Source organism: Panthera tigris, chromosome E1 (genome assembly GCF_018350195.1).
Source record: "Panthera tigris isolate Pti1 chromosome E1, P.tigris_Pti1_mat1.1, whole genome shotgun sequence".
NCBI lineage: Eukaryota > Metazoa > Chordata > Mammalia > Carnivora > Felidae > Panthera > Panthera tigris.
Window position 1 is genome coordinate 17792032 of NC_056673.1, and position 23496 is coordinate 17815527.

General features: G+C 43.5%; 1 protein-coding gene and 1 pseudogene across 4 annotated transcripts in view; one reads left to right on the forward strand and one right to left on the reverse strand.

Moving 5' to 3' along the window:
• Positions 1-23496, forward strand: part of FAM222B (family with sequence similarity 222 member B) — an 82473-nt gene that overhangs the window by 51006 nt on the left and 7971 nt on the right. For all 4 annotated transcript variants that reach the window (XM_042965647.1, XM_042965648.1, XM_042965646.1 and 1 more), the window contains one exon: positions 17929-18050. In XM_042965647.1, coding sequence (XP_042821581.1) covers positions 17969-18050 — 82 coding nt within the window. In that variant the 5' untranslated portion in view covers positions 17929-17968. The remainder of the gene's footprint in view (positions 1-17928; positions 18051-23496) is intronic.
• Positions 11142-12035, reverse strand: LOC102951454 (annotated as a pseudogene).

Sequence of the window (23496 nt, forward strand, 5' to 3'; positions counted from 1 at the left end):
TACTGAAACATGAACTTGATGGAAATGTTAGTGAATGTCAGGCCTGAAAACGGAGGGTTATTAATAGCACCTTGTTCAGGAGACATTTCTTTTGGAACCTTTCCAGAAGTGAAATTCTCCTTTTTTGTTTGTTTTTTACATTTTATTTATTTTTGGGAGACTGAGAGCACGAGGGGCTGGGGAGGGGCAGAGAGAGAGGGAGACACAGAATCAGAAGCAGGATCCAGGCTCTGAGCTTTTGGCACAGAGCCTGAGGCAGGGCTCAAACCCACAAACTTCGAGATCACGACCTGAGCAGAAGTCGGATGCTTAATTGACTGAGCCACCCAGGCGCCCCTGAAATTCTCCATCTTTAGGTTAAGAGGGTTGCATTGAATGCCACACAGTGGAAGCATTGCCAGAACAGAGTGGAGGTTGGGGGATAATTTGAAATATAGGCACTGGAGAAAATGTTATTCAGGTAAGTGTTGAAAAGAAATTGGAAGTTGATGAGGCAGAAAGATACAGGAAACCTATTCCAGATGGCAAGAACCCCAAATGTCAGCACTCACCAGTGTAGAGCTAAGTTACCTGCGTTAAGATGAAATGAGAATAGTTACCAAGAGACCACTTTCTCCCAACTCTTCTTTATGATCTCCAGCCCCCACACCCTTTCTAGACTTCAACACTATCTTTTTTGTTTATTTTATTTTATTGTAAACTTCATTTGTTTTGAGAGAGAGAGCAAGCAAGAGAGGGGCAGAGAGAAAGGGAGAGATCAAGCCCTGCATCACGCTCCACACATGACCTGAGCCGAAATCAAGAGTTGGACACTTAACTAAGCCACCCACCTAGGCACCCCTGTTTTGTTGATTTTTTTCTTACAAATTTTTTTTTAAATGTTTTATTTATTTTTGAGAGAGAAGAGATAGAGTGTGAATGGGGGTGGGGCAGAGAACAAGGGAGACACAGGATGTGAGACAGGCTCCAGGCTCTGAGCTGTCAGCACAGAACCTAATGCGGGGCTTGAACCCGTGAACCAATCATGACTTGAGCCAAAGTCGCACACTTAACCAACCGACTGAGCCCCCCAGGCGCCCCTGTTTTTTGTTTTGTTTTGTTTTCTTTTCTTTTAAGTAAGCTCCTCTGTGCCTTGCATGGAGCCAAACGCAGGGACTGAACTCACAACCCTGAGATCATGACCTGAACTGAGATCAAGATTTGGACGCTTAACTGCCTGAGCCACCCAGGCACCCCATATTTTTTGTTTTGTTTTTTTAAATAAAATGTGTAGAAACAATCTTAGATTTACAGAAAAGTTGATAGTACAAAGAATATTTTTTTTCCTTGGATCATTTGACCTGATTGCTTCATCATATCAGAATACTTTAGTCTTTATCTCAACAACAAACAAGGACACTCTCCATCCAGCATTACCACAATAAAACCATCAAAATCACTAACATTGATACATTATTGTCATTCTCAGACCCCTCTCAGATGTTGCTATTTGTTGTTGTTGTTGTTTTGTTTGTTTTGTTTTTTAACGTTTATTTATTTTTGAGACAGAGAGAGACAGCATGAACGGGGGAGGGTCAGAGAGAGGGAGACACAGAATCTGAAACAGGCTCCAGGCTCTGAGCTGTCAGCATAGAGCTCGACACGGGGCTCGAACTCATGGACCGCGAGATCATGACCTGAGCTGAAGTCGGCCGCTTAACTGACTGAGCCACCCAGGCGCCCCGTTTTGTTTTGTTTTAAAGTTTGTTTTTGAGCGAGAGAGAGAGAGAGAGAGAGAGAGAGAGAGAGAGAGAGTGAGTTTGTGGTGATATGTGCATGAGCAGGGGAGGGGCAGAGAGACAGGGAGGGGGGGAGGAGAGAGAGAGAGAGAGAGAGAGACAGAGAAAGAGAGAAAGAGAGAAAGAGAGAAAGAGAAAGAAAGAATATCCCAAGCAGGCTCCACACGGTCCGTGTAGAACCAGACCAAAGGCTGGAATCCACCAACTGCGAGATCATGACTCAAGAGTTGATTGGGGGCATCTGGGTAGCTCAGTCGGTTGAGCATCCAACTTCAGCTCAGGTCATGATCTCACAGCTCATGAGTTCAAGCCCCATGTCGGGCTCTGTACTGACAGCTAAGGGTCTGGAGACTGCTTCAGATTCTGTCTCTTGCTCTCTGCCCCTCCCCCACTCATGCTCAGTCTCTCTCAAAAATAAATAAAACATCAAAAAAAAAAAAACAAAGTTGGTTGCTTCACTAACTGAACCATCAAGCCACCCCAGATGTTGTTGTTTGTATGAGTAATGTGTTTCATTTCAGTAAGGACCCAGTTCAGAATCACATGTTGCATTTTTTTTTAATGTTTATTTTTGAGAGAGAGCACGAATGGGGGAGGAGCAGAGAGAGAGGGGGACAGAGGATCTGAAGCAGGCTCTGTGCTGACATCAGTGAGCCCCATGTGGGACTTGAGCTCATAAATCGTGAGGTCATGACCTGAGCCAAGGTCAGGCGCTCAATCAACTGAGCCACCTAGGCGCCCCACACATTGCATTTTTTAATTTATTTTACTTTTTTTTTTCTTTTTAAGTAAACTCTGCTCCCAACTTGGAGCTCGAATTTGTAACCCTGAAATCAAGAGTCACCTGCTCTACTAACTGAGGCCAGCCAAGTGCCCCACACATTGCATTTATTTGTTGTATATTCTTGGTCTCCTTCAGTCTGGAACAGTTCTTCAGGCCTTTGACTTTCATGACTTTAATACTTCTGACAGTTAATTTGTAGAAAGTCCCTAAATTTAGGGTTGCCTGGTGTTTCTTCATGTTTAATTTAGGTTATATATCTTCAGCAGGAATATTACGAGTAATGCATAATTTAATTGCATAATTTCAAGAAGTGCAGAATTTTTATGTGTCCTATTATTGGTAATGTTCAATCACTTGATTAAGGTGGTGCCTGCTAGGCATTTCTAGTGTAAAGTTACTCTTTTTCCCTTTGTAATTAGTAAGTATTTTGGAAGGAGATGCTTTGAAACTCTGCAAGTATCCTGTTTCTCTCCACCCTTTCAATTTATTACTTTATATATTTACATTAGTATGGACTCATGATTTTCTTTTTTTTTTTAACTTTTTAAAAAATCTTTTATTTATTTTTGAGAGAGGGAGACAGAGAGAGAGAGAGAGAGAGAGAGAGAGAGAGAGAGAGATCATGAGCGGGGGAGGGGCAGAGAGAGAGGGAGACACAGAATCTGAAGCAGGCTCCAGGCTCTGTCTTAGCTGTCAGCACAGAGCCCAATATGGGACTTGAACTCACAAATGGTGAAATCATGACCTGAGCCAAAGTCTGCCACTCAATCAACTGAGCCACCAAGGGTAATTTGAGTATAGTTGATGTACAATGTTATATTAGTTTTCAGGTTATAAGAATAGTTATTCAGGGGCCACCTGGGTGGCTCAGTCGGTTGAGCTTCTGACTTTGGCTCAGGTCATGATCTCATGCTCTGTGAGTTTGAGCCCTGCGTCAGGGGAGCCTGCTTCGGATTCTGTCTCCCTCTCTCTCTGACCCTCCCCCGTTCATGCTCTGTCTCTCTCTCAAAAATAAACATCAAAAACTTTTGAAAAGAAAAAAAGAATAGTTATTCAACTTCTTGATACATTATGGATTTTCTATTTTATTCAATAGAATATAATCTTTTATCATTATTTGTTTGATGTTCAAATTATCCCAGAATTTGTCAGTATATCAGGAAAAAATTATACGTTTAATCCTAAAGATTATCAAATGATTTGCTGTCCTTTTATTTCATAAATAATTTTTTTTAATGTTTATTTTTGGGAGATAGAGAAACAGAGTGGGGGAGGGGCAGAAAGAGAAGGAGACACAGAATCCAAAACAGTCTCCTGAGCCTGTCAGCACAGAGCCCGACGTGGGACTCAAACCCACGAAGCGCGGGATCGTGACCTGGGCCGAAGTCAGACACTTAACTGAGCCACCCAGGTGCCCCACTGTCCTTTTATTTCAAAAGATTGGCTGATACTCCCCAAACTAACATCTTATGAACAGTGGTAGAAAACAAGAGTTCATAATTCTTCTATTGCTAGGACATGCTTCCTTCACTCATGTACCTATTCATTGTTCTTTTTGGTTTCTACTGTGTAAACTTCTCTTTCAGAGGTTTCCCTCACCAGTTGAATATCCTAAAGCTTCTGTGTTCTTTGACATGTCACCGTTAGTCTTTGAGCACTTCCTTCCTTTCCTGCACAGTGAGATCTTCCAGAGTCATTTCTGTGCCTCAGCCATTTCTCCAAAGAGCCTCTGTTCCTGTTAGTAGAGAGATCTGGAAATCAGGTATCTAGAAATCAGGATCTGATTTGACCGTATTGGGGCTCATTGCTGTTAGATGGTGGAGTAGTCACTGCATCCCTCTGGGGATGCTCTCACACCATAGTGGGCCCCCCACCACTTTATGGCTGCCATCCTTACTCTGTTTGGGTACCTTCTATTTCCAGTCTAGTTAAAGTGATTTAACAGAGGGAAAAGGGTGAAGGTTGGTGAGGACATTCAGTTGGTGAGGGAGGCCATGGAGAGAATTTACAGAGGAGAAATTAGGAGAGTGAATGGGTACACTGAGTGAAGGAAGCAGTGTACCAGGAATAGAAGAGTTGGGTACTTTTGTTTTTTGCTCCTGTCATAGATGTTAATTTGGGTAGTGTTAGTCATATTTCTTTGAGGTATCTTTGAGATAAAGGAAAGCACATCATTTGGACATCTGTAGGATAAAACATCTACAATTTTTTCCCTGATTTATTCAATGCTAAAGTAATCTTGAGTTAAATTGCTTTGTTTGGGTGGGGCTTAATATGGTATAAGACACATATTTGACCAGTTAGAACCAGCCACACACTGATTAAAAAAACAAACAAACAAAAACAGTGCTGAGTGATTATGGAATTTTTCACAGCTACAGAAAGGAGCAAAAGAATTCTGCTGATCAGTGTATGAGTTGTGTACTTTGAATCTTTGAGATGTTTAAAGGACTACTTTGTTTTTATTTTGTTTTACAAGGCAGTTCCTGGAATAAGGAAGCCTCTTAAACCTAAGTTCAGAATTTTATTTCAGTGGGCGTTTAGCTGTAAAATACTCTTCCAGCAGGGACTCTCTGTTCTCTCTCTTTTATTTTTTTTTAACGCTTATTTATTTGAGAGAGAGAGAGAGAGCCAGCGCAAGCCAGGGAGGGGCAGAGAGAGAGGGAGACACAGAATCTGAAGCAGGCCCAGGCTCTGAGCTGTCAGCACAGAGCCCAATGTGGGGCTCGAACCCACGAACCGTGAGATCATGACCTGAGTCGAACTCAGACACATAACCGACTGAGCCACCCAGGCTCCCTGTCTCTATTCTCTCATCTTCCTGTGGATTGAACCAGTATGCCACATCATTAGCTAGTTGCAGTGGTTTGTAGGATGTAGAAGGAGGAGGTGCTCCTGTTCAGTAGGCTTTCAGTTCCTGGGTGCTTTCGAGACTTAGCAGTCTCTACTACTTTCATAGACCCTTTAGCTTCAGAAACCTGGTAATTCCTTGGGTATGTGGAGTGTGAGCCAGAAAGCTTCAGGTTATAGTGAATCTCAATGAAACAGCAAGGTAAGATCTTTCGATTTTTACTAAGGCTACAGAAGCCCTCACCCAAAATTGTTACACATCAGGATTCCTCATGGTCCTCTACTCCTGTCCTCTACTCCCACTAGCAGAGAAGAAGGGAGGGCCTAAATGAACAGAATGTATTAAGATAGCAATTATGCTTCGTTTCTCCTCTTACCTTAAAATCTGCCTACTGTCAAACTAACCCTGGATGGCAATATGTTAACTATAAGTAAAACTTTGTTCCCTGTCAGCACTGAATCTGTTAGCCTTTCTGAAACTTCACTAGATATGTAAGGCACATAAACTCAAGGTATTGTGTACAGAGAACAAGTTCTGAGAAAGTAGCAGACGAAATGAATATATAGTGGATATAGTAGATGCGTGGCATTGAAAGGTAGGAGTCCAGCTTCCCACCCCCCAGCCCTGCCCAAATTTAAAACACCTGAGAAAGCAGAGGGGTATTTCCTGTCAGAGACCTGGGTGGAGTCTATGATGCCCAGCTTCCAAATGCTGTCATGGCAGTGTCCAAATGGAAGCTGACTTTGAAAAGGTATGAGTTGAAGTAGGTTCAGAGTTCGAGTGTACTTCTAACATTCAGGGAACAGCATTAGGGTGGGAGGGACAGAGTTTTCTGTGCCAGGATTGTTTGAGAATGAGAGAGAACGTTATTTAATCGTTACTTGTATTATTCTTGGATATAGTTTCCTCAGTGTAAATTCATACAACTTTTCCCTGCAAAAAAAAAAAAATCTGACAAGTTGAACATAAAGTCTTTCTTGCCTTTATGCCCAGCTCATTCTTACCTTGGTTATAGTTGCTGGCTTTATAGTTCACCTTGAAAGGATTTTTCACTAAGAAATGATTGCTAAGTGTTAGGCTAGCCAACGTATACTAGAGTTCTAGTGAAGTGCTGATCTGGGACAGGCAATTCCCCAAATCCATAGGAAAGTCAATAATGACATTCACACTTAAGCAAAACCGTGGCTTAGAATTATATGTTTTTGTTGTATATGATAGTGTAAGAAGAGGGATATGATAGGTGGTCAGTAAATACTGACATGAGAGGCAGCTATGGCATAGTGCCATGTTTTTCAAACATTTTTGTCTGTGTTCACAATAGGGATTGCACTCCCAATAAATACACACATATAATTGAAACGAGAATCATGAAACAATAAGCATTTTTGACTGTGAATTTTTTAATTAAAAAAAATTTTTTTTTGTTAATGTTTATTTTTGAGAGAGAGAGTGTGCACAAGGTGGGAGGGGTGGGGAGACACACAGAATGTGAAGCAGGCTCCAGGCTCTGAGCTGTCAGCACAGAGCCCGATGCAGGGCTTGAACCTACAAACCGTGAGATCATGACCTGAGCTGTAGTCAGATGCTTAACCGACTGAGCCACCCACGTGCCCCTAATTCATTGTTTTAAAAAAAAAAAAAAAAAAAGACTGGTCACAGGGATGACTGGGTGGCTCAGTGGGTTAAGCATCCGACTACGGCTTAGGTCATGATCTCATGGTTTGCGGGTTCAAACCCTGCATTGGGCTCTCTGCTGTCAGCATGGAGCCCACTTCGGATTCTCTGTCCCCCCCCCCCCCCACTGCTTCTCTGCCCCTCCCCTGCTCTCTCTCTCTGAAAAATAAATATAAAAATAAACATTTTTTAAAAATTGGGGGGCTTCTGAGGTTCAGTCGGTTAAGTGTCTGACTTCAGCTCAGGTTATGATCTCACAATTTGTGAGTTGGAGCTCTGCCTCAGGCTGTGTGCTGCCAGCTTAGAGCCTGGAGCCTGCTTTGGATTCTGTGTCACCCTCTCTCTGCCCCTCCCCTGCAAGTGCTCTCTCTTTCTCAAAAATAAATAAACCTTTTTTTTTTTTTTTTTTTTTTAATTGGGAGGCTATGGGGCCCCTGGGTGACTCAGTTGGTTAAGTGTCTGACTTCAGCTCAGGTCATGATCTCATGCTTCATGAGTTCGAGCCCCATGTAGGGCTCTGTGCTGACAGCTCAGAGCCTGGAGTCTGCTTTACATTCTGTGTCTCCCTTTCTCCTTGCCCCTCCCCCACTCGTTTGAGTACATGTGTGCACGCTCTCTCTCTTTCTCTCAGAAATGAATAAACATTAAAGAAATTTTTCTTTAAATTGGGAAGCTCATGCTAACTTCATTAGATGAATATCCCATAATTTATGTAGCTATTTCCTTTTAGACATTTAAAATTTTTTTTTCAAAGTTTATTTGACAAACAGAGCGAGTGGGGGAGATGCAGAGAGAGACGGACAGAGAATCCGCACTACGGGCACAGAGCCCTATGCAGGGCTCAATCCCACAAACCATGAGATCATAACCTGAGCTGAATCAAGAGTCAGAAGCCTAACCAACTGAGCCACCGGGCACTCCTACTTTTAGACATTTAGATTTGTTTCCAGTTTTTACTGGAACACTAGAGTGAAGAGAATTGTATGTAAATTTTTGTTTGCATCTCTGACTGTTCCTTAGGTTAGCTTTTATTTTTATTTTTGTCTCGTTTTTGTTTTTAAGCAGGCTCCATGCCCAACATGGGGCATGAACTCAAGACCCCGAGATTGAGTCACATGCTTTACTGACTGAGCCAGATGCCCCAGTTCCTTAAGTTAGATTTTAGAAGTATGGTTACTGTATCAAAGAATATGAATATTTTGGGCCGCCTGGGTGGCTCAGTCGGTTGGGCGTCCAACTTCGGCTCAGGTCATGATCTCGCGGTCTGTGAGTTCGAGCCCCGCATCGGGCTCTGGGCTGACAGCTCAGAGCCTGGAGCCTGTTTCGGATTCTGAGTCTCCCTCTCTGACCCTCCCCTGCTCATGCTCTGTCTCTATCTGTCTCAAAAATAAATAAATGTTAAAAAAAAAAAATTAAAAAAAAAAAAGGAATATGAATATTTAAGAAACTGTGCTGAGGCACCTGGATGTCTCAGTTGGTTAAGCATCAAACTCTTAATTTCAGCTCAGGTCATGATCTGGAGGTTCATGAATTTGAGCCCCACATTGGGGCTTTGGATTCTGTCTCTCACTATAGTGAGATCCTGCTTTGGATTCTGTCTCTCTCACCTTCTCCCTTCCCCTCCCCTATTTGTGTGCTCGCTCTCGTTCGCTCTCTCTCAAAATTAAAAAAAAATTAGAAAATTAAAAACTGTTTATGCTAATTTCCAGAAAGAATGTATCTATCAGTTTAAACATGTCATTTTAGTGACTCATCGCTATATCCTTGACTCTGTGAGTTTTAGGTTTTTTCCAAACATTTTGCCATTTTATAAGCAAAAAATAAAATCTCATTCCATTTAATTTACATTTCTTGAATTATTAGATAGTTGTACTGTTTCTTAAAATTTTTTTTTAATGTTTGTTTTTGAGAGAGAGAGAGAGACCAAGCACCAGCGAGGGAGGGGCAGAGAGAGAGGAGAAGACCAAGGATCCAAAGCAGGCTTCAGGCTCTGAGCTATCAGCGCACAGCTGGAGACAGGGCTCAAACCCACGAACTGTGAGATCATGACCCGAGCCGAAGTCTGACGCTCAAGCGACTGAGCCACCTAGGTGCACTGTCTTTATATTTGTAGTTGCTTATGTTTCTCCACACAATTTTGGTGGGAGCCATGTCTTCACTCCCCTTACATGGATTCATATGTTGCTGTGGATCATGTCTTTTTCACTGCTTCTATTCATAACTCTTCAACACCTGTTCAAAATTTCATTTAAGCTATTCTTTGCAGTTTTGATAAACTACCCTCTTAAGTATTGTAAATCAATGTTATTACATAGCAAAAATTTTTTAAATGTTTATTTATTTATTTTTAGAGACAGAGAGTAGGGAGAGGGGCAGAGAACGAGGAGAGAGAGAATCCCAAGCAGGTTCCACAATGGGAGCAGAGAGCTCGATTCGGGGCTTGAACTCAGAAACCATGAGTTCATGACCTGAGCCAAAATCAGGAGTCAGATGCTTAACTGACTGAGCCACCAGGTGCCCCACATAGCGAAAATATTGATATAAATGTGTCTTGAAATTTCTAAACCCAGTAGTGAGCTTTGATGAGGCACTTAGACCCAGAAAAGAAAGACACCTCTGTACCAGGGTTAGGAAACATAGGCACACGTGGATTCAAACGCTCTCACCTAGACTTGTTTCAGAATAACACCTTGTAGTTACATACCCAGAATGGAGCCAGCCAAGTGTCTTCCCTTAAGCCTCTTCAATTCCTGTCCCCCTTCAGACTTGAAAGTTGGACTATAGACTGGGCTAGAGGGCCTGCTCTCTGGTGAGGTGATTCTGGGTCACTAGAGAAATCTAGCGAGACGAGAAAGGGCATGAATAAGCAACTTGTTTAGCTGTTCTGTAAACACATGATTGCCAAAAGTTTTTAACAGCCTGCTAAATTCTTAAAATTCTTTTTCTGTGTTGTGGCTGGTTGGCTCTCTAAGTTTACAGAAGCTAACTGGGGAACCGCCTTTTTTATTTTTATCATACCTGTCTGCGGTCTGACTTGTTTTGGGCTCAATCAGGGCCTATTAAAGGTCTTTCTAGACACCCTAAGACTTAAAATTGCACCCAACTTTGATACCTTTTCAACAGATTCCCTTTAAACATTATTTTTTCTTTTTCAAGTTTATTTTGAGAGTGTGCAGAGGAGGGGCAGAGGGAGAGAGAGAATCTTAAGCAGGCTCCATGCTCAACGCAGAACCCAACATGAGACTTGATCCCAGGACTGCAAGATCATGATCTGAGCCGGTATCAAGAGTCAGACATTTGGGGGGCGCCTGGGTGGCGCAGTCGGTTAAGCGTCCGACTTCAGCCAGGTCACGATCTCGCGGTCCGTGAGTTCGAGCCCCGCGTCAGGCTCTGGGCTGATGGCTCGGAGCCTGGAGCCTGTTTCCGATTCTGTGTCTCCCTCTCTCTCTGCCCCTCCCCCGTTCATGCTCTGTCTCTCTCTGTCCCAAAAATAAATAAAAAACGTTGAAAAAAAATTAAAAAAAAAAAAAAAAGAGTCAGACATTTGGGGTGCCTGGGTGGCTCAGTCGGTTGAGCATCTGACTTCTGCTCACGTCATGATCTCATAGTTTGTGAGTTCAAGCCCCACATCGGGCTCTGTGCTGACAGCTCAGAGCCTGGAGCCTGGTTCGAATTCTGTGTCTCCCTCCCTCTCTACCCTTCTGCTGCTCATATTCTGTGTTTCTCTCTGTCAAAAGTAAATAAACATTAAAAAAAAAAATTTACAAAGTGGCGTTCAACCCACTGAGCCACCCAGGCACTCCAACAGATTTCCCTTTTAAAAAAATAGTTTGGGTCTTTTGCCTCAGTTTTTCCATCTAGATGTGAGATCATTGTTTCTCTGTCACTGGGCAGCTTTTCATGGACTTGTATGAGACTTGGGCTTTGAAGATTAAAAATTGCCACAAATTGTAACATATTTGCTGAATTACATCTCATCTGAATAATAATTTGAAACTTTCTGATTCAGAACCAGTTTCTACAGAAAATTATAAAAGGTAAAAATCCAATATTTGTGTCTTATCTCAAGGAAGTGGTTTCTTGTTTTCATTGTCTTGCTAGGCACAGTCTCAGGTACTTGTGAGTGAAATTCTACCCGCTCTGACAGCTCTGCTTGCAGTTATGAATGTGGTTAAATGCAGAGTCAGTCTAAGATGGTTCATCTTAAGTGATTCATCCTTGATAGGCCTTTGGAAACTCAAACCTATTACATACCATAATGAAAAGTTACAAGTTCTGATTTCACTGCCTACAATAAACACAGCCTGCATTTTCACATTTTTAGGAACACTGATTTCTACTTGATGGAGATTAAAGCACAGAAATCAAGTGATACTTTTTCAATAGAGTATATAGATAAAAGTAGTAGCTGGGCTTTTTGTTTCAAGTGCCCAGGCCCCCCCCCTTTTTTTTTGGTGGTTGATATCTTTATGGCTTTGGAGGTGGGACACAGGTGCTCAGGAGCTCTTGGTGGGCGGCCAGCTTCCTCTTCACCATCTCGGGCTTCTGGCTGCAGAGGATGGCACTGGCTCTGCGGATGGCAGTCGTGCACAGATCTGGGCAGTGCTTGTTCTTAAGGATCATGTGCCTGATGCTGCAGAGGCTGCCCTGGACATTCTTGTTAATGGTGGTCCAGTCCTAGGAGATGCGGGGTTTTCACTGGTGGGGTCTCGGCCTCACGACCACCACTAACCTCTACCGTCAGCCACCGGCTCCATGCCCAAAGTCTTGTGGTGAACTCACCGGTTGTAGCAGGAGTTGTGAGCCTTCGGGATATTGAGTTCAGTGCTGTATGTTTGCTTGTTCCTTTTGATCAGGAAGCTGGAGCACTTCTGCAGGACCATCTGTTGCAGGTAGGCGGACGCAGCATCAGCTCCTCTCACCATGGCTGCTGGAGGTGGAAAGAGCTGCCCAGGCATTTTTAATCCCCTCTGTTCTCTCACAGAGTGAAGGTACCCGTACACGCACAGGCACAGGCACTTGTCAGCACTCGTATTATCTATATGATTCAAGGATGCAAATTCAGATAATTTCCAGAGCGTGAGATTAAAGTATATGCTATCTTCAGGAATGTGAGCCAGTGATATTTATTCAAGATCTGTTATGTGATAATCTGGTTCCTGACTCTCTAACTTAGAAGGATAAATAAAAGACAGGTTCTGGTGTTAGGAAGCTCACACACACCTAAGTTGTAAGGTTAGAATGCCCAGGGAGAATACTTTCCCAGTACCTGAATAACACATTCAAGAGAAAGCACTGGGTCATGGATGAGTTAAATAATAAGAGGATCCAGGAAAGAGCATCCTTGCTGAAGAAAGCACTGGTAGAGAAAGTACCTTTTGGACTAGGATGGAGTGGGACCCAGGACAGGAAGATGACTTTGTGTGGCAGGTTCTGAGGGGTAGTTAGTAGGAGTCGTGTTTCCTAAGTGGGGGTGACTTGAAAAAATAAGCCCTGGGGCTCCTGGCCGACTCAGTCCCTGGGGCATGTGACTCTTGATCTTGGGATCCTGAGAGCCCTGCACTGGTTGTAGAGATTACTTTTAAAAAAACAAATAATTTTTTAAAAGTCCAGGGACACCTAGGTGGCTCAGTTGATTTCTGCTCAGGTCATGATCTTGTAGTTTGTGAGTTCGAGCCCCACATCGGGCTTGTGCTGACAGTGCAAAGCCTGCTTGGGATTCTCCTTCTCTCTCTACCCTGACTCATGCGCATGTGTGCTCTCTCTCTCAAAATAAACTTAAAATAAAAATAAAAAATAAAAGTGTAAGTGTTAAAAAAAAAAAAAAACAACCCAGATTGAACATTCACCATCCCCCCACACCCCTCCTAGAGTTGTGAGGTCACGATTCCAAGTGAATTTTAACTCGCTGATGGGTTAAAAATAGAGAAGAAAGATGCCTTTGAGCAGTGGCTGAACTTTATTCAGGTTGGGTAATTAGTGAAAAGTAGAATTCAGCAGAAGTTCACAGTTAAATCTGGACAAAGTTACCTGTTGAATAGATTGTTTTATTGTAACAGACCATAAAGATGACTGATTTTGCAGTCTGACTTGATAAACATGTAATTTTTGCTGTCTTTTGCCCTGTTGATCCCCCAGAGCAGTAGTTTGGTGTTTCCGTTAGGTTTTAGCCTAATTTCTTGGACCCCAGGAGTAAAGGAACAGGGAGCAGTAGGATAAAATGTTTTTCCCCATTACCAAAAAGTAGTCTTTTTATTTTTTTGATTGATTTGAGGGGGAGCACACACACATGCAGGTGAGTGGGGGAGGGTCACAGAGAGAAGGAGAGAGAGAATCTTAAGCAGGCTCCATGCCCAGCTCTATCTCAGGACAACTATGGGCTCGAGTCTGATGCTTAACTGCCTGAGCCACCCAGGTGCCCCAATAAGTAGTCTTTTTAGATAAGCCTTTAGCTCTTGGATGAGAAGGCTTTAATTAGAGATACTAAGGACTATTAATGCAGTTTCTCAGTATCATATTCTCTAAAGATGCATATACATGGGGGGTACCTGGGGGGCTGTGTTGGTTAAGTGTCTGACTCTTGATTTTGGCTCAGGTCATAATTCAACGTGTGTGAGATTGAGCCCCACATCAGGCTCTTTGCTGACAGTGTGGAGCCTGCTTAGGATTCTCTCCTCCACCACCCCCCGCCCCCAACCCCCGCTCCTGCTTCACACCTGCTCTCTCTCAAGACCACAATGGCAGATTCAAATTTTTGAACTACAGCGTGAATCAGTTTCTACTGGGCTAGTCAACTTTTTTTTTTTGAGGGGGGAGGGTTCTTTTTGAAGGTTGGCGGGGGGGGGGGGGGTTGCAGGGAAGGGAAAGCAGGAGAGAGAATTGGCAAAGAAGTGTAGTGGGAGGCAGTGGATTGTGGGTGTTGAAACTGGGCTGGAAGTGATGGCTGTAGACCACTTCACCTCACCCCAGAGCCCTCTGAGTAAAAATAAATCCTTTTTCCAGCACTTTATCTTCTCTCCTCCTATCCCTACCTTTCAGTGGTCTTAAGCATAAACAGGGACAAGTAGCACAAACCCAGCTGAGGTTTTCTTACCTGCGCAGACCTGCCCTAAGGTAGAGGTAGTCCTTTATCAGATGCCACCCAGGGAAGCAGAGTGTGGCATCACAACTCTAATGTAACTGCTGGCAGTCTTCTGACTGGGGTGGGGGTGGGGGTGGGTGGGAGGGCAGATGAAAGTACTTTTGAGTTTTCCCAGTGGGCACAAGGGTTTTGTTCCTCAATTAGAGATAGTCTGGAAATGCTAGCACTGGTGCGAATGCCCCAGGAGAGTTTGAACACCTTTCTGGGCTTACTGTGATACCATAGTCGCCCTGCTTAGGGAGCAGGCCAGCTGGCAGTGGGAACGCTGGCTGAGAGCGCACAGAGAGGCTTTGCCAAGGAGATCATTTTTACTTTCTCTGTCATGTGTGCAGCTCATTTGGCCTGAGCTCTAGATTACTACTTGATTCTGTTTAGAAGTCAGAACTTGAATTTTGAGGCCTCTTCAGGAGGTAGTGCTAGCGTTGATTTCTGGCTCTCCTTGGGCTTCTGGAAGTGTCAACGGTAAACTTATATTGGGATTTGCTTTTTAGAAAAAGCCAGGTGGTAATCAGAATATGTGGGTGGTGGGAAGTTTTAAAAGAAAAGGCCTGTGCCCAGCTGCCAGCTTCCAGAGAAGTACTTTATACTGCACATCCCTTCTTTCTAGAATGGGTTGTGGAAGGGAATTGTTTCCGTCCTGTTTCATCACAACTTTCATGATTTTGCCACATTCCCTGCCTTCCCTGACGTAGCAGAATCTGATTCTTTTTTTTTTTTTTAACGTTTTTATTTTCGAGACAGAGAGAGACAGAGCATGAATGGGGGAGGGGCAGAGAGAGAGGGAGACACAGAATCGGAAGCAGGCTCCAGGCTCTGAGCCATCAGCCCAGAGCCCGGCGCGGGGCTCGAACTCACAGACTGTGAGATCGTGACCTGAGCCGAAGTCGGACGCTTAACCGACTGAGCCACCCAGGCGCCCCAGAATCTGATTCTTAAGTGAAAACTGGTCAAGGGGCTTGAAGACCTCCTTAGTACAGAGAGCGGTCTTTTGGAAGGGATGGCAGATAGAACCTTGAACTCTTAAAGGGTCGCAAATTAGGGCTGTACTCTTAGCAGCCTCGATAATGAGTTTTCTCGAGTTGCTGGGTGGTTCTCGTTGGGGACGTCATCATGGAGGGCCCCAAGCTCTGGTATCTTCTTCTTCCTTCACCCCCTCCTGCCCAAACGAAAAATTGATTTCCTAGGGTCTTTTTTTCTTTTTTTAAAAGTAATCTCTATACCCAACGTGGAGCCTGAACTCACAACCCTGAGATCAAGAGCCACATGCTCCACTGACTGAACCAGCCCGGTGCCCTGACTCTCGAGTCTTTACAGAATTCACCTATTATTTTTGCTCCTTTGTTCACTATCAGTAAATCCATTAATGTGTCTTTGCTGCAGTTTAGCAATTTAGCTGGTTTAATTATCTCCTGTTCTTCCTATTGGAAATCCAGAGTTGTGGTTTGAGGTGCAATATGTTATGGTCAACTCTTAGGATCCACAGCCCCCCTCCCCCCCATTCATCTCTTCCTGGTTGTAGGCATCAAGATTTAGTAGGTATGTCAGAGATTGCGGTGATCATGCTAGATTGGTTCTTTCCAGAAAGTACAGGGTAAGAGTGTGTCTGCAGGACAGCTTAGTGAATGTGTCCTCTGTAGCTCTGTCATCACAGTACTGCTGCTGTCCAGATGGAGTACAAGGCATGGAGGTGGAAGTGTGCTTGGCTCATTGGAGGAGCTGCAAGGAGACCACTGTGGCTGAAAGTGGAATCAGAAAGAAAGAGGGGCAGGGGAGGTTAGAAGATGAGGTCAGAGAAGGAGTAGTAACAGATCATGGAAGGCCTTATGGACCTGGTAGGATTTTGAATTTTATTCTATGGGAAATCATTGGAGATTTTTGAGTTGATAAGGTTTCTAATTAAAAAAATAAATTACTCTGGCTGCTGTGTGGAGAGTAGATTGGGTGATAGGGGCAAGGGTGGAACAGAGAAACCATTTAGAAGGCTATTGTAGTAATCCAAGTGAGAGATGATGAGATGACAGGTGACAAGTGGAATTACCACCTGTTTCCAGGAAAGCCTGGGAGACCTAATTGAGAAAACACCACTAAAGCCCCTCATACAGCCCATTTCATAATATTAGGCTCCAGTATTTGTTAATTCCCTTCCTTTCCTTGGATTTTGCCTTCTCCTACATTAGGGCCATAGGGGAGAGGTTATTAAACAGAGAACAGCATTCACAAGAGAAGGGATTGTAAACTGTACCTCAGTCATTCGACCCCAACAGAAGCCTTTTTATTCCTTGAGGCGCTGCAGTTGGCACCCTGTGTACATTCTGTTATCCCACCCACCAGAGACCTGAAAAGGCTGAATCTGTGCCAGAACTCTTGGACAGCTCTATTCTCATTGAAGCGTTCGATCTTCAGTTCTTTCCGCAGTTGCTATCTTAGACACAGTTTGAGCAGCCCCTTTTACAAAGTGTCTTTTTAGCTACCTGGCCTTGCAAGCTGGAGCTCTCAGATACTCCTCGTGACAGGTAGTTTCACATAGCTGAGAGGGCCCTTCAGAGAGAAAGAAAGAGGGTTTGCGGTCTTTGTTTTACACTTGAGCTTTCCCCCCACTCCGCTTTTGTTGGGATTAAAGCTTTAACATAGCCACCTTGATTTCTGGGTTTTGCAGCTTGGGAAAGGAATTTCATGTATTCTAGCATAAGATATTTATTTGAAAAAGCTTGGTCCTTGGTACACAGGGAGCTTGCATTGCTCTTCCCTACAGAAGGCCACATCAGGTCTACTCTCTTGGGCAGGTCTTGTTGGTAGACACCACAGATGAAACCATGCCGTCTTGACATAACGTCAGGATTACCTGCCTAGAGAGGGTTGCCGGCAGCCTGCTACCTCACTGATTTACTCTGGGAACAATGTAAATTTTTTTTCTTTTCTGGGGTCCAGGGAGACTAATTGTGTGGTAGACAATAGGAAAGGTAAATCCTCAGAAACTTACAAACAGAATTTGCTTTAACAGTAGTTAAGTGTCTCCTAGGATGCTTTGCCCCTTCTTCCTAATAAAAGTAAGCTCAGATTTCTGCCATAGCCAGTTGGACTTTGGGTGTCTCTGCAACTTGTATACTGTACTGCCTCTGGAAATGTCTGACTGCCCCTGCCCCAACCAGGCCTGTAAATAGACTGAGCCAGGCCCTATTAGGGCCAGCTCTCTTCAGGAACCCTGTTCTATTTTCAGGGAGAAGTCATTTTTCCTTTCACCTCCGTTAGAATCTGCCCTAGCCTTTCTGCTCCTGCCTTAGGAGCTGGGACACAGAGGAGAGCTAGAATGTCCTGTATCTAGCTAGCAACCCCATGGGCCTATCCAAAAGCAGCAGGGAGAGGCCATCTACAGGAAATGCAAATGCCAAGAGTGCATGTAAAGCTTATGAACCGTAAAAGACTTTACCAGTACACCTTATTCTCCAGTTATTTGTGTGGTTAGGTATTTCCAGGTTTTATTTCCCCTCGTGGCCCATGTATCTGTGCTGACTGAAACAGAATTTTAGCCATAGTAACAGGGGCAAATTGTTGCTGTAGATATATTTTCAACCAACATCCTGCTAATTAAATTGCTTATCTATCTAAACTTGGGCCTCTGCTACTCATATCCAATGTCCCTGGTATCTTCCTTGAGTGAGTTGCCTTGTATTCCATGACCTTGTTTTTGTGTTCATTGCAGTGTGAGTGACTGCCTCATGTTGTGTTGATGCCAGTCTGCCATGCTAGCCTGTCTACCAGGGCCAGGTGACCTGTCCTTTCAGCTTCTTCCTCACACGCAGATGAACACTGGACTTCAGAAATGTAAGTAATCTGGATCCCGGAGTAGGAAGTAATCCTTATTTTGTCCCTACATTTGAGTAATCCCAGGGGAACATCAGGGGTATGTTGACTGTGAACTTTGGTACTTCCAAGATATTCTTCACAGACAGCAAGAAAGCAGCTACAAAACTTGTCCACAATGTGAACGCTTTTATAATCGGAGAGATCCTCTTAAATACTAGATTTCCCCAGTGTCTGTCATCTTAATTGTAATTGTTGCTGCTATCTGTTGAGCACCAAAGCCGTAAGGGGTTTTACAGGGATATATATATATATATATATATCAATATCACCTTTCAAAGGTGTTTCACTTTGAACCCCCATGAGGAATTGAATGAAAACTCACAGTCTTGATTACTTACTGTATCTTAGAAATAAACTATTGACCCTTTTCTGTTATTTTGGACTCTGAGCATTCTCTACTATGGAAACAGCTCCCTTTGACTTTGCTGTCTGCTGAGCCAGTGACCTCAGTTTACAAGTAAAGAAGCTTTCACCTACAGAAGGGATAGGGAGCTAGCTTTCTCAGTCTCTCTGGGTATACTCCTGCTAATAAACTTGCCCAAAAGATTGACCTTTTGAGAACTAAAAAAAAAAAAAAAAAAAAAAGGAATCTAATAAAGTAAATTGTGCCCAACGTGGGGCTTGAACTCATGACCCTAAGATCTAGGAGATCAAGGGTCACATGGTCCACTGACTGAGCTAGCCAGGTGCCCCAGATTCCTGTCTTAAACTGGCTGGAATTGGAGCGTTAGGCCTCATATCTTCCCAGTTTCCTGGCTTCTGTCCCTGCACTACAATGATGTGCAAGGAAAAGATTCTATTCCTAGCTCATTACCATGTACAGTGTCTTCAAGTATAAAAATGGCCCTAAATTTGGGATAGACCTTCCTTTCAGAGCAAAAGGGGAAATCACTGAGGCTTAGGCTTACCCTTTAATAGAAAAGGTGCTTCAGCACTTTACCCAAATCCTTTATGGCAGGGGTTGGTAAACTTCTTCCGTAAAGGGCCAGATAAGCAAATTATTTTAGGCTTTGGGGTCCCTGTTGCATCTACTGTTGCAGGGCAAAGGCAGCTATAGACAACACGTAAACAAATGAGTGTGGCTGTGTCCTGATGAAACTTTTTACAAAAACACAGCAGCTATATTTTATATTTTGGCCCACAGGCAGTAGTTTGCTGAACCCTGCTCGGGGAGATCATCTTCAGAAGTTAAAAGTGGTCTAGCCTCTTGACTTCATTTCTTTGAAGGAGAGTAAGACCCAGAGCCTGATGAATTCTGGGATTTGGCCAACGATTCCAATTCCTGTAATGACAAGCTAAAACTAACAGTCTTCCTCCTGTAGCTGCCTGACCCAATAGGCAAGCTATGCTATGCTGTACCAGCTTTCCTCCCCATCTTTCTCTCAATAAATGATATTTGGGTGATAAAGTTGTCTGTGTTCCCTGGCCACTGAAATCTGCATGCTAACTGCATTTTGATTGCTTCTGGGGTTCCAGGGACACAACTGGATAAGGGAGTTTACTTAGAAGCATGACAGAGTAGCTCGCTGACCTTGCTTCTAAGTTCCTTCGTGTACTCAAACAGCTTTACCCAGAGATGGAGTATCAAGGGTGAGCCATTTGTGAAGAAAGGCAAATAGGCAGCTTTATCTTGGGTGCTGACTTCGGATCTACACTCCTTCCCAAAGCAGCCTCAAAGTATCCTCTGCCAACCACTGTCCTCAAATTTGTATTCAAGAATTGCAGTAACCTTCCCTGGTTTCAGGCTTGTCTGGGGAATAGCGTATTGGAATCCCTTTGTCTCACTTGATTACTATCCTTAACTACACACAAGCCTTTGCAGAGAAGAAAACCTGTTTTAAGTTGACTTGCTTTCTTTTCACCTCTCCCAAAATGTAGAAGAAAACAAATTCTGCCATATGACTTAGAGCCGTTAGCATTGAGCGTTTAAGGTGAGATGGAGCATCAACTCTACCCTTTTGGAGCCGGCACCAAGACCCACTCAAAGCCCAGGCTTCTTAGCATAGAGACCTGAGAACCAGTGTTGTAGTTGTGCTCTTCTTTCCCTGCCCCTCATCCTCAGGAGGGTCTTACAAAGTTGTTAGACACACAGAGCTTGGTATTGGGTGGGGAGGGCGCAGGGATGGGGCACAGATGTTTATAGATTATTGTGCTTTATATTGTAAGAGCTCAAGGCAGGAGAGACGGGACATGTGGCTTCTTGGCCAGCTGTGTAAGTCACCTGGCTAATTGCCTTCCTCAGGCTAAACCCACCACATGTATAGAATCACAGAATTGGTCCCTTCCGACTCCAACATTTTCTCACCTCCCCTTCCTTTTCTGTGTGTGTAGGAGAATGTAACGCATTTCCCATCCTGCCATGGGGTAGTCTGGATTAAGGAACATCTTGGCTTTGGTGGTTCTTGCATTTGATACAGGACCACAGTTGGGGTTAGGTAGATACCCTTCTAGAGCTTTTATAGGTTTTATATTCCACACTGTCACTTGCTTTGAGAGTTCTCAGCTGTTTTGGAACTTTACTTGGTAAAATTTCCTCTGACCCATCTTTTCCCAATTCACCAGAAAATGTGTTTTTGGACACCGCCCCCCCCGCCCGCCATTAACCCCAAGCCTCTGCTTCTCCTTCCCCAGCTCACTATCAGGTATATCGTAATATTTCTGGTTGAATGGCTGAAATGACCAAAGGTTCTTGGTCCTCAAATAATCTTTTGGACAACAACTTTGACCTCCTTCATTGTAGAGTAACAGGGCCTGAGACAAACATCAGAATCACCCACTTTCACTACTACTTTCTGTGCCTGTCCGCCCCCTAGTGGAAGGTCCTGGAAATGGTGCATTGACCCAGTAACTGGATAAACCCATAGAAATCTCAGAAATTAGTTAATATTTGTTGAGTGCTTATTGTATGCCAGGCAGTATTTTGAGCATTGTTATCTTTGTTCTCATTCGTTCCTCAGTGATTCCATATGAGAGACTCTCATCTTTCTTTTGAGGAGAAGGAATAGAGTAGCACTTGCCAGTGTCACATTACTGTTCAACTCGGCTAGAAGTCATACTCGGGTCAGACTCCAGAGCCAGTGTTTGAAACACACTGCCTGGGCATCTCCCACCTATTGGTAGTTTCCTGCCGCATATGGTACTTGCATCTTCTGACCTTCAAAATAGAACAAACAGGGAGGTCCCTGTGGGGAAGCTGGGATTCAGGGAGATTGCCCACTCTCCCCCAATCCCTGGCATAGACAGCAGTGCTTTCTGCTGCATTTAACTCCCAGACTCAAGACCAGCGGGCTTTCTTGGTCAGGTTACTTTTTCCTGTCTATGCACACACTCAACCAAACCTACTATCTTTGAATAATAACTTTCAATAGTCATGGTTCCTGTTCTCAGACCTTCTTCCTATTCATTGAATCTCTTGATCTTAGTGGTTCTATGAGGTACACCAGCAGGTATCATCCCTGTTTATAAATGAAGAGTGACTGGGGTGCCTGGGTGCCTCAGTCAGTTAAGCATCTGACTTTGGCTCAAGCCATGATCTCGTGGTTCGTGAGTTTGAGCCCTGCATTGGGCTCTGTGCGGACAGCTCAGAGCCTGGAGCCTGCTTCCGATTCTGTGTCTCCCTCTCTCTCTGCCGCCCTTCCCCTGCTGTTTCTCTCTCTCTCTCAAAAATAGATGAACATTTAAAAAAAAAATCTTCAGAAATAGGGGTGCCTGGGTGGCTCAGTCAGTTAAGCGTCCGACTTTGGTCATGATCTCATCGTTCGTGATTTCGAGCCCTGCGTCAGGCTCTGTGCTGACAGCTTGGAGCCTGGAGCCTGCTTCGGATTCTGTGTCCCCTTCTCTCTGCCCCTACCCAGCTCATGCTTACACTCTATCTCTGTCAAAAATAAATACTTAATAAAAAAATTTTTTTTAATCTTCAGAAATAAAAATGATATTATGAGCAATTATATGCCTATAAAATGGGTGATCTAGAAGAAATGGACAGATTCCTAGAAACATATACACTACCAAAACTGAAACAGGAAGAAATAGAAAATTTGAACAGACCCTTAACCAGTAAAGAAATCGAATTAGTAATCAAAAAATCTCCCAAAAAAACAAGAGTCCAGGGCCAGATGGCTTTCCAGGGAATTCTACTGAACATGTAAGGAAGAGTTAACACCTAGTCTCTTGAAGCTGTTCCAAAAAATGGAAATGGAAGGAAACTTCCAAACTCTTTCTGTGAAGCCAGCATTACCTTGATTCCAAAACCAGACAGAGACCCCCCCCTAAAAAGGGGAACTATAGACCAGTTTCCCTGATGAACATGGATGCAAAAATCCTCAACAAGATATTAGCCAACTGGATCCAACAATACATTAAAAAAATTATTTACCATGACCAAGTGGGATTTATACCTGGGATACAGGGTTGGTTCAATATCCGCAGAACAATTAACGTGATTCATCACATCAATAAAAGAAAGGACAAGAACCATATGATCCTCTCAATAGATGCAGAGAAAGCATTTGACAAAATACAGCATCCTTTCTTGATAAAAACCCTCAAGAAAGTAGGGATAGAAGGATCATACCTTGAGATCATTAAAAGCCATGTACAAAAGACCCAACACTAATATTCTCAATGGGGAAAAACTGAGAGCTTTCCCCCTAACATCAGGAGCAAGACAGGGATGTCCACTCTTGCCACTGTTATTCAACATAGTATTGGAAGTCTTGCCCTCTGCAATCAGGCAACACAAAGAACTAAAAGGCATCCAAATCAGCCAGGAGGAGGTCAAACTTTCACTCTTCACAGATGACATGATACTCTATATGGAAAACCCAAAAGATTCCACCAAAAAACTGCTAGAACTGATCCATGAATTCAGCAAAGTTGCAGGATATAAAATCAATGCACAGAAATTGGTTGCATTCCTATACACCAACAATGAAGCAATAGAGAAATCAAGGAATCGATCCCGTTTACAATTGCAATAAAAACCATAAAATACCTAGGAATAAATCTAACCAAATAGGTGAAAAATCTATACACTGAAAACTATAGAAAGCTTATGAAAGAAGTTGAAGACACACACACACACACACACACACACACACACACACACACAAGAAAAATATTCCGTGCTCCTGGATAGGAAGAATAAATATTGTTAAAATGTCAATACTACCCAAAGCAATCTACACATTCCTTTTTTTTTTTTTTTAATTTTTTTTTTTTTTTAGCATTTATTTATTTTTGAGACAGAGACAGAGCATGAATGAGGGAGGGTCAGAAAGAGGGAGACACAGAATCTGAAACAGGCTCCAGGCTCTGAGCTGTCAGCACAGAGCCCACCCGACGCGGGGCTCGAACTCACGGTCTGAGAGATCATGACCTGAGCCGAAGTCGGCCACTTAACCAA